General features: G+C 50.8%; 3 protein-coding genes across 3 annotated transcripts; 2 read left to right on the top strand and 1 right to left on the bottom strand.

The window, feature by feature from the left end:
- Positions 1-338: 338 nt before the first annotated feature.
- STEHIDRAFT_109376 (oligopeptide transporter) lies at positions 339-3,428 on the top strand (the record flags this gene model as incomplete). Its single annotated transcript, XM_007301946.1, has 13 exons — positions 339-514; positions 573-703; positions 781-1,179; positions 1,236-1,330; positions 1,402-1,513; positions 1,570-1,961; positions 2,043-2,222; positions 2,304-2,418; positions 2,500-2,670; positions 2,750-2,818; positions 2,892-3,060; positions 3,155-3,309; positions 3,382-3,428. 13 exons carry the CDS (start codon positions 339-341, stop codon positions 3,426-3,428), a joined length of 2,211 nt encoding a protein of 736 aa, XP_007302008.1.
- Positions 3,429-4,055: 627 nt separating this feature from the next.
- On the bottom strand, positions 4,056-5,192 carry STEHIDRAFT_154793 (NAD-P-binding protein; the record flags this gene model as incomplete). The annotated part of the gene is made up of 6 exons (XM_007301945.1): positions 4,056-4,442; positions 4,498-4,534; positions 4,595-4,745; positions 4,790-4,826; positions 4,887-5,079; positions 5,134-5,192. 6 exons carry the CDS (start codon positions 5,190-5,192, stop codon positions 4,056-4,058), a joined length of 864 nt encoding a protein of 287 aa, XP_007302007.1.
- Positions 5,193-5,952: 760 nt separating this feature from the next.
- On the top strand, positions 5,953-9,469 carry STEHIDRAFT_52586 (uncharacterized protein; the record flags this gene model as incomplete). Its single annotated transcript, XM_007301435.1, has 20 exons — positions 5,953-6,123; positions 6,178-6,189; positions 6,261-6,441; positions 6,503-6,535; positions 6,596-6,762; positions 6,823-6,932; positions 6,997-7,135; positions 7,198-7,337; positions 7,398-7,668; positions 7,724-7,739; positions 7,802-7,821; positions 7,878-7,892; positions 7,944-8,188; positions 8,275-8,364; positions 8,426-8,453; positions 8,507-8,629; positions 8,722-8,762; positions 8,912-8,982; positions 9,165-9,213; positions 9,415-9,469. 20 exons carry the CDS (start codon positions 5,953-5,955, stop codon positions 9,467-9,469), a joined length of 1,977 nt encoding a protein of 658 aa, XP_007301497.1.
- Positions 9,470-11,257: the final 1,788 nt, after the last annotated feature.

Here is an 11,257-nt window from a genome sequence, read left to right as displayed (position 1 = left end):
TGGGGCGTGTGGCGAGCCGGAACTAGGTCGCTGATAAGTCGCAACGACCGTCTTGGCGCCGTTTGCGCTGTCCTCCATGCATCGTCTGCACATGCTCGACTCCTCATTTGCATCGCATCCCCGCTTGAAGAACCAGGGGATTCACCACTTGCGATCAGGTGGGAAAGAAGCATTCAGCCGGCGTCCATGCGGTATATATAAAGCCCTACCCCTGGCTCGAGGAAGGCTTTGACCACCTCCGTCCTCCATCCTCTGTCCTCAGGCTTTCTCTCCGTGCTTGGTGCACCACTGCAGGCTTTCAGCTATTGTAGCCAGCGAACAAGCAGCAGTCTGTGAATATGTCTGCCGGGTTTCCAGATACAGACTTCCAGGGGCCTTCGATTCCGCACCACAACGTCTCTACGTTGTCCCAGGCTCACAACGGGCACGATGAGTATGTCGACGAGAAGAGCGAACTCGAGAAACATGCAGGGACGTCTGACTCTGAAGAGCAAGACGTGCCCATCGTCGATCCGTAGGTTCACCGTCGCGACCTCGGAATTGTCATTATAGTGCTAACATGTCCGCCACAGCACGATGCCTTTCCCTATCGATCACCTTGTTCCAGAGGAAACACATCAGCTCACACTTCGTGCGTTGATCGTTGGTTGCCTCTTGGGTTGCGTCGTCGGTGCATCCAATATTTACCTCGGTCTCAAAACCGGTACGTCATCTACTTTGACCGCAGCTCTGTACTTCCTAGCAATTATCGGTCTCATGACTACACCTTTATCATTCCAGGCTTCACCTTTGGCCCTCAACTCTTCGGTGCTATCTTCGGTTTTGCCATCCTGAAACCCATCTCACGTGCCATTCCCGAGAGTGGCCTCCTCGGCAAGCTCTTCGGTGGCGACTTCGGTCCCAAGGAGAACTGTACCGTTCAGACAGCTGCGACAGCCTCCGGTGGACTTGGGATCCTGTTCGTGTCGGCTATCCCTGCCATGTACCGTCTGAACCTTCTCTCGGAGCTGCCCCAGACCGACTTCGGCAAACTTATCGCTTTGACAACCTGCTCGGGCTTCTTTGGCGTGTTCTTTGCTATCCCGCTTCGGAAACATTTCATCATCAACCAGAAGCTGACGTTCCCCACGCCCACCGCCACTGCGTTCACCATCAGAGCTCTCCACGATGGCAGAACTGGTGAGGATCGCATCATTTGGCTCCACAATATCCGTTCGTGCTGACTTTCTGCTCAGGGGCTATCACGGCCAGGAAAAAGGCTATCGCTCTGATCTCAACCTTCAGCGCTGCAATCTCATGGAAGGTCATCGCTTTGTACGCCCCTGGAATCGTAAGTTCATCTATTACCCAATCGTTGCCGTTCGTTTTCGTCACCGTACTTACATGACTGTTTTTATTAAGACCTGGGATTGGCATATTGGCTGGACTATGTACAGGATCGGTTTCACCAGCATGATTCAAATGGAGAACTTCGGCTGGTGGATCGAGTTCACGCCTGCCTTCTTCGGCGCCGGTCAGTTCTCTTCCTCTCTTTCTTCTCGGAGTCATAATGCTCACAATGACATGCAGGTCAACTCTCTGGAATGAACGCTTCCTGGTCCTTCTTCGGCGGTGCCGTACTTGCTTGGGGCATCATCGCACCATCCCTCATTGCTACTGGCAGAGCCGTCGGTGTCGCTGCCTCTGAGGACTATCCCCTCATCTCGTACATGTCCATGTCCTTCGACGATGTCGACCAGCTCATCAACTCTCCATCACCCCGTTACTGGCTTCTCTGGCCCGGCGTCCTGATCATGTTGTTGTACTCTGCGGTTGACGTCGGATTTGGCGCTGCTGGTCCTCTCTATCGCACGTTCAGGTCCATTCGATGGGTCGGCGGAAGGAATCCTGCGAACTGGCTCTCCAGCGAGACCGATGCGGCTTACGATGATCCGTCTCCCAAGGAGGACCAGGTTCCAACGGTGCGTACTCAATATTGACTTCCTGCGAGCTTGTGGACTGGATCACTGATTTCGCTTCTTAACCTACATTTTGGATATCAGTGGGCGTGGACGGGCGGTCTTTTGATCAGTGTCATCATGTGCTGTGCGCTCATGGGCACCCAGTTCCATGTGAACGTCGGCGAGACTATACTCGCGCTTATCCTCGCTTTCCTCTTCTCCTTCATCGGCGTGCAGTCTTCAGGGTATACCGACATCAATCCCGTTTCCACTGTCGCTAAGGTACGATTCCTTCAATCCCATCTTCGAAGCGAATCGGTATTGACAGTTTTCTTTCTTTCCTTCTTTTTTTGACTATTACAGGCCTCTCAAATCGTGTTCGGTGGGATTGGCAAGGGTGCTGGCCTGAATACCACCGCGGGCGAGAGCCTCAACCTGGTCGCCGGTACCGTCGCCGCTGGTGCTGCCGCCCAAGGAAGTAAGTCGCCCCTACCACACCTTCTCAAACCTCCGTCACTCAACGCTCAACCCAACCTTCCTTTACTTTACTTTACTTTAGCCGATATGACCGGTGACTTGAAGACCGGCTACCTCCTCCGCGCAAAGCCCAAGAATCAATTCGTCGCGCAACTCGTCGGAGCCATCGTCGCCGTCTTCCTCACCACCGGTCTTTTCGTCCTGTTCACGACCGCTGCACCGTGTATCCTTTACCCCCCAGCGACTGGCGAATGTGCGTTGTATTTTGATTTTACTTTTTTGAGGGATTTAGTTTCTCGGTGCTGATTTTTGCACGTCTGTCTGTCTATCAGGTTCGTATGGCGCTCCGAGTGTTGCTGCCTGGGCTGCCGTCGCTTTCGCCGTTTCGAGCCCTAGACTACGTGAGTATTCGTGTGCTCTCTACCGTATGAATTTATATTGATTCTCTTTTTATTTCCTACTTGAATTTTAAAGCAATCTCCGCATCTTCGGGATACACCGCCATCGCACTCACCATCGTCGCCGTCGCCACCGTCGTCGCTAAGCACCTCTGGATCAAGCCCAAATACCACTACCTCATCCCGAACTGGAATGCCATCGGTCTCGCATTCGTCGTTCCGCAGGTGTACTACCCCATCGCGATGTACGTTTCTCTTCCCTTCTCTCTCGCCTTCATCATTACTATTGCTATTAGAGCTGCTTTCTGACAACGGTTTTTCTTTTATTGGGATATGTAGGGCCTTCGGCGCGACGGCGAACTTCATCTGGGCACGCCGCAGCCCGAAATCTTTCGATATGTATATGTTCCCTATTGCCGCTGGTCTCATGGCGGGTGAAGGTCTCGGTGGAGTCGTCGGTGCGATATTGGCCGTTGCGAATGTGGATGGGTCAAGTGAGTCTTCTATGCATTGTGCCGCGATAGGATTGTGCTTTGGCTTTGGCTAATGGATTGTTTCTCGAACAGTATACGGCACGGCGGTGGGCTGCCCTGATTTTGCATTCTGTGGTTGAGTGTTGTTGTATGTTGTGTTACTTAATGTTATAGGGGTGGGTGGCTACTCGTTGCTCGGTTCGTGCTGGAGTGTCGGGGTTTCACTTATACGGGGCTTTTTTTTTGCACGCGCGTTAGATACCTTTGTCGTTGTTCATACTTGTGCTTTTCTCCTCTTGTCTCCCTCTGTCTCGTTCACTTGTAATTGGGTGTACTCCTAGCACGTTCCTTCCCTTATGACCTCGTAAAATAATGAATTCCCTTCGCCTCTATAGATTGACGCTAGAGATCTGACTGGCTAAGTTATATACGTTGAACCTACTCGACTGTACGGCATGGCAAGAATGAAACCTGTGCTCACTCGAGAATAAGGCTTCGAGATCTATTTGGCAGGACGTTCGTTAGGTCTATTTATAGACTGGCCATATAGCGCCACGCGCCTTCCTGATCCCGGGGCCGTAGCATCGTAGCGCCTGCCACAGAAGTTCGCAACCTTGTGCGGGACCTTTTGTGGTCTCTGTGAAATGGCGTCCCTCCAAGGAAAAGCAGCGTACAAGGACGATGAAGGCAGTCTGTGCGCTACATATTATTCAGCAAATATTAGGTAGTAGGTCGTCGAAGCTAGACACCACCACGAACACCCAATCTCAAGAACTCTTGTTCTTCACAGGCCCACTGAACATCCCCCAAAGATACCTCAACATCCAAGTCCTCGGCAACCACCTCGCGAACCCAAACATCGTCGCATTATTTCCCGCCGAGAAATAAAAAGGCGGGGACGAAGCAAGTGCTTGTTTTACCACCTTCTGAGCGAAAACGTCCGTCTGCATCGATTGCGGGGTCTGGCTGGACCACATTCGTCGGATGATGTGCGGGAGGTAGGCGGTGTAGAGGCTGTCGGGGGCGAGGGTGTATTGCGGTCCGTAGCTTGCTACGAAGTTGGAGGTGACGCCGCCGGGGGCTACGAGCATTACTTTGACATTGAAGGGTTTGCATTCCATCCACATACTTTGGGTGACGGAGTGAGCAGCAGCCTAGTCAGATGTTAGCTATCAAACGAACCAAAGAGCGAAAAAATATGGAGTGTACCTTTGAGGCGGAATAGATGCCGGACCATGGCGTAGGTCTGAGCGTGCAGATCTGTTAGCTATATAATTGGGAATATGTGAGCCGAAGGAGAACATACATCTCTCCGACAACGGACCCGACGTTCAAGATGAGTCCTTGCTTTCGGGAAGCCATGTGTGGGAGTACGGCTCGAGAGACACGAAGAATGGAAAACACATTGGCGTCGAACGCGGCCTTGACTTCGTCCAACGGAACCTCAAGGGCGGGTCCTGAAATCGATACGGTAGGGTATCAGCAGATATTTAATGCATACGCTGGGATTGGAAGTAAAGATTACCGAATGCTGGGACCTGTACAGATATCTCGTGGTCAGTGGGTGGGTAATTTTGTGAAGGAGAGGCTAGACTTACACCGGCATTATTAACGAGGACATCTATCTTTCCCTCACGCTCGATGACGTGGTCTATCACGAGCTTGACACTCTTGTCGTCGACCACGTCGAGCTCAAGCTTGTGAATAGATGGGTGTACGAAACCCTCCATTTTCTCTACCTTGCGCGCGGTGGCATAGACTGTGCATCCCTCTTTAGCAAATTCTTCACATCTTGAAAGTCTTGGTCAAGTCGATAGCACAAAGTTACAAACATGAGGCACTCACAAGTGAAATCCGATGCCTCCTTTAGAACAACCAGTGACAAGGACGACTTTGGCGGACATGGTTAGAATCTGGTGTGAATGGTAAGGAAGAAGAAGTGTTCGAGTCTAAGTCTCGAGGCGATGCTCAGTTTTATCAATACGTGACTCTTCTTCGACGTGTTTCTTCGACCTGGACGCCCATAAAAACGGTGCACAGCTGTCCGAAATCGCCATCTGTACAGTTACTGCTGGCGAGCAGCTGTAAACGGACTGCCCGGTTAGGTCGGCGCTTGAGACTTTCCGGGAGAGGCCGGATGACCGGGCCGATGATGATACTGTTTCGGACCTGCATGTTTTTCCCTCGAATCAAACAACTTGAATCCGCCGAGATTCGTCGGCGCCGTTTGTTTTGCTTATTCTTATTTCTGGAAGATATCATTGCTCGCAGCCACAAATTCTGAGCTGCGCTTTCACCGACGAAACAACTCTCTCTCTCTCTCACTTGACAGCATTATTTAACGGCATCGTCGTATATATTTTTATCAATGAGCGTCAAAATACGATATCTCTCTCCCTGAGGATGCAAGTGACCCTTTTCTGCACCCGTACGTGAACCATCACTGGCAGATGCCGCCATCTCTTCCATTTGGATTGTTGCCCTGGACGCTTGCGAATTTAATCCACGGTTCAACATGTTGCCAAGGCGTCGCCATACGAACTGATTCCTCTGTTATCTCGAAGCCTGAGGCCTGACTCTACTTATACGCGTAGAGAGTACAGCGTCCGCTCAGGCCGTGCTTCTAGAGTCCCACCCTCCAGTTCAGCACAACATCTTTCACCAATGGTAGTGCACAATGCGGTCGTATTCGGTTTCTGGCTGGCGTTGTTCGCGGGGTGTTCGAAAGCCCAATCGGATCCGTGTGCGGTCATCGGTGGACGTGAATGGGTTTCTCCTCAGGAAGTACGGGCCTGCTTTACGTCGTTTCCTGTGAATGAGACTATCAAGAGCAATGTATGTTCCTTCCTTCAGAGTCTTTATTGACCAGGACTCATCGTAGAACCACAGATACTAGAGGTCGTAAGTTCGGACATTTTTTGGTCTCGCGAACTTCCGTATCCCTTACCTCAAACTCAATACCGTGCAACTAGGTAAATAAAACCATGGCATTTCACACGTCTGTGAACTATCAAATCTCTGCACCGGAACCGTTCACCCAGGACGTTCATGAAAACCTTATGGTCGACTTCGCTCGCATTGAGGCAACTAGTTACCCATCCGACTTTGACCTGCATATTGATTTGTCACGGACCTTCAAGCGGCTGGATGATGGTATAATCTCGCTACTCTGCTTCCTTCTTTCGACTAGTGTATGCTCATCACCAATCTGCAGGACATTGTGTCTATGTTAGCAATTGTTACGACTGTCTGTGTCTCATCCGGACAGCGTGTGATAGTTGACTGATGCTTCGGACCATTTTACCAGCACTATTCTTAACGTTCGTGCCGACGCCATTAGCGCTGTTGACTGACTCAGCTGGCAATCAAAACGTGCATATCGCACCTGAGGCCTTCAACGTCTCATCTGCTGCCTTCGGCAGTGAGATACACACTTGGGAAGAAGCACTGCCCGAAGGTGTTACCTTGGAATCTGTAACAGTCTCCCTCATACATTCTTAATTAGCACAACTGTAACTGTGATCGCGCTTCCAGCTCTCAGGCGCAAAAGTTCTGAAGATCAACGGTCAAGACCCTTTTGTCGCTGTCAATGCGAATGCACAAATTACGGGCAGCTTCCAAGGATTTGGAACTAGACAGAACAGGTGTGTCGCCTCTTGAAGCTAGCTTTTATCAAGACGACGTGATTTGACGCGTTTGGCCCTATAGCTTCTTCTCAAGTTACCAGCGCTCATCGACTTCATGGGTATATGTGTTCGGAAACTTCGCTCAGCAATCGCTGCCTGTCGTGGATCAAGTAATCATGGAAGTTCAACGTGTCAACAGTACCACGGCAGAGACCATTACGGTACATTCCCTCTGTTTCGAAATGATAGGCTTTTCATGAACTCATGGACGAAATCCGTATAGCTTCCCTACCGATCACAGTTCGGCACAGTTGGACAAAACTTCACCGACAGTGCTTCCTATCGCGCGCTCAACTGCGTTGCTACGAATACCACGAATGGCGTTGATGTATACGCGGATTCAGTCTCTTCATCCGCTGCTTTGTCCCAGGCCGTCAGCCCAAACAGGCCTATCGTGAAGTTCCAACAACAACCCCTTATCAGCAGCCCGGATGTCCGTAAACATCCCGTCAGCGTGAGCCTCGACGACAAACCCATCGCAGACGCCACGCTCCCACCGGGTTTGATACCTCCGGGTACACCGCTAAACGGTAGCAGTTCTGTAGCCCAGTTTTACATGTTGTCGGACAATGTCACTGGGGCGTTCGCGCTTGGGAGTTTCTCGGACACCTCCCTTACGCCGTTCATGCAGAATATGCTCACCGGTCTGCAGACACTGAAGAACGCTGGTGCCACTCAACTTATTGTAGACGTCGTATGTCTTCTTTTCCCCCTTCACAAGTTGATCTGAGAGGCTCATGCTTATATAGACAAACAACGGCGGAGGTGAGCCTAATAGCTCTCTTCTTGATCATCGTCACACGGTTGATTCCTTCTTATCCAACAAGGTTTTATTTGTGCTGCACATGTACGTCCAGCGCGAAAATTTTCTTCCATGAACCGTAGACTGACTTCTTCATGTAGTGGTTACATCGAATTGTATGCCTTCTCACTATCCATGCCGCTAGGGAACTTACCAATGCTCTGCAGATTGTCGGACCGAAGGATACCTCCGTTCCTTCTGCTGGATTGCCTGCCACGGAAACGAGAGCCCAGCCCATTGCCAGACTAATTGTAGACGCCATTTCCGCCGGTGCAGACCCAGATGATCTCCTCATGTACAATCCTTTGAACTGGAACTTCGCAAACGGGACTGCAATGCCCGCAGAGACGAATTGGTTAGATCCGCCAGTTGACGTGATCGTGAACAATCACTCGGACGCGTTCAGCCAAAGGTACGTGTGCCACGCTCATATCTCGTGTTGCCTGTCGCGGAGGTAGCGCTTGTACGCCCCGCTGACCCAAGGTGCTCCGCGTCCAGATTAGGGCAGGAATGCCAACCTTTTGAGATTACTCCTCCGGATGAGGCTCTCTTTGATCCCACCAGGGTAGCTATCGTATCCAATGGGCGGTGCGTAACCCACGTTCATCTCTAGCTTCCGTTCTTGCGCGGCACTGAATCTAGATTTTAGATGTGCCAGTTCTTGCTCTCTTTTCAGCGTGAGTGTCAGATTCTCCCTTGACGGGTAAAGTATCCTAAATCCCGGCGCTAGATAACGATGGCTAAAGAAGAAGGCGCGAAGACCGTTGTTGTTGGCGGGAAAGAAGACGTGCAGCAACAGTATTGTGGCACCGTCGGTGGACAGTCTTCCGACTTTTCCACGATGGATACGGAAGTCAAGGCATGTACTCTGGCACTATACCTTTTGTCACGTCGCTGTCACACGTGCTTTCGCTGCTCACTGACGCTCAACTTTGCGCCTCACAGAGCGTAAAGCTCAAGGACAACCCGTTGGCGCCACCTGACTTGTAAGCACCCTATCTACGAACAACTTGATTGAACCACACACGAAATGTGGACTCCGTCTCACGATCTGGGGCTCCGTCCTTCTTGACCTCTTTCCCCAGCTCTTCTGTATCCACGAACAGACGCGATTAACCTTCGTCTCCTTTTGCAGCATGACCAATAGTGTCCAAGGTCTCACCTGGAGGCTCGGATTTGGTATCGACGACACAACACAGCCCGAAGGTGCGCATTCTGATTCTATTTCTAGGACCCGTTATCCGCGTCTCTTCTGGCGCTATTACTATCAGGGATGGGGTCTCGTTAGGAAGCATTATGCTCCATTTCGACTTCTGACCACGCAGTTTAACTGGGACTCGACTAACTCCTATACTGACCGAAATTCTGATGTTCTGTATTCGCCGCAGAATGGCAAGACCATCCCGCAGACTTCAACCTTCCGTTGACGGCGAGCACGTGAGTTGTATTTTGTAATCTGCTTCCAGTTTCCCATCACTCTTCCTCTCATGTCTCTTCCCAAATCTTTTTATTCCTTTCTGCTCTACTCTAATTTTGTGAGCTTTGGGCCTCAAACACTGAGAATCGTATTGCTCCGATCCATGTGTCCCAACAAGGTATTAACAATTTGCTGATTGCCGCGTTCATATCACTCTACAGAGTCAACAACCCGAACGCCATTTGGGAGGCGGTCGTCAAAGTTGCCTTTGTTTAAGTTCATACTTTTGCATTGAAGCTTTCGAGGGTGCAGAGAGATTCATGATAATGAAAGCTGCAGATATATCTCTCGATTTGTCCGTTGGCCCTAAACGATCGTCATTGCCACTATCTCGTAGCACAACATGCGACGCGTCAGCCGTTCGTTGAAACGCCCGACACCGTCTAATTGTTTATCTTCGCATGGGCATCATCCTCCTCATCGGGTGCCAGCTATCTCACCATGGGTAATCATATCATGCAACTGCCCAGGTGATACATTGACTCTAAAATCCTGCATGAATGTGGAGGTCGTACCGGTCGGCCACTTTACTTGCAGGAATCAGAAGTCTTATGCGAAAACGTCGTGATTTTTTTCTCCTTCATCCCAGCAGGCCTTCGACATGAGGCCCGATGACTTTCGGTCTAAGTTGAACCTTCCGCTGAGGATTCCATCATCGCCGGTTGGAATCATGGCTCCCTTTACCTTCTGCTCTTTCACACCTCGAGCTCCACGGCGATAATTTGCTCCACTTTCTCCGAGCATCTATGCGATAGCAGCCTGCCTGTGGGACCACTCTGTGGATTCATCTATGATACCATGACTCCTGCGAGTTATTGTGGACTAGTGGTGCTGATGTGCGCCTTCGGTGTCTGCGAACCGAATGCTGATGTTATATTGGTTTTCTTTCCTCTGAACGCCCATACTGGCACAAGCCGCGGCCTCTTCCTTGTTTTCATCGTATACTTACGCCTGTCAGTTGGGTTCGTGATATTGGGCGGCTCCACACCTGTGCCTACGGGTACCCTTTGATCGAAGCCTCCGAGGAATGGGTGTTCGAACAGACCAGGATGGTGCAATAAATTGGTGGCATCATGAGACCACATCACGCTGATTTTTACTGGCAGGGCCATCATTTTTTCCAAAATACCCCACATGGACTACCTCATACTCCACTGACATGCGCGGTAAGTCGGGCGCCATATGTTTGGCCGATTAGGGGGGCTGAGTAGCATGCCAGACGCGCGATTGTCAGGCTCCCGGCCCTACGCTAGAGCATAAAATCGTGCCTCTGCAGCGGTTTAGCTGAGCCCGGTCTATGCCATTGTCAGTATTGGACTGGTCATATCAGTCATAGCAGCGTTACTGTGGTTTCTAAGATCGGTTCCCTACTTTGTCTATATTGGTGTTTTGCTCAGCGCTCAGGGCTTAATGGGCCCCTGGAGGCTTCATTCAGCGGCGATTATTGAAGAGCAGCTCTCGCGACTCTTATCTCGAGAGTTCCTCTCAGCATCGCTCATCCCAAGATGGGATCTACTCTGTCCTCAAACTCGTCCCGAGCCTTCGTGGTAACTTTATACAGATGTTGATCATGAACTTCCGGTGCATGTTGTTCGATACGATCCGCACTCTGGAATTCGGAGTTCAAGGGGTGCGGACGCCACACAGGGGCCAGCGGGCTACGCTTTGCTTGATAGCAACAAGTAAACAACGAGATATACCGGTTCTGGAGCTCTAGATTCAGAGGCTGTCCGTTGAGCAGCGGTGAAGTTACCTGCACATCGGCGTCGTTCACTCGGATAACATATATATAACGGCAACCCTCGCCCAATTCATCCAGCTGCTGTAATACGCATCGTATCAGCGCTGTCTTGGCTGCTTCTCCTTGCGGATATCCGCCTATGCTAAATACCTTCAGATCCTATTACTGTAACCCTCAGGAACTTTGCGGGCCGCATGCCCACAGACACAGTGATTGATTCCCACTTCACCGTGGACAACATCCCGAATCGGAGGAAGGAATAC

This window comes from Stereum hirsutum (assembly GCF_000264905.1).
Source record: "Stereum hirsutum FP-91666 SS1 unplaced genomic scaffold STEHIscaffold_4, whole genome shotgun sequence".
In the NCBI taxonomy this organism is placed as follows: Eukaryota; Fungi; Basidiomycota; class Agaricomycetes; order Russulales; family Stereaceae; genus Stereum; species Stereum hirsutum.
This window is presented reverse-complemented; position numbering and strand designations above follow the sequence as displayed.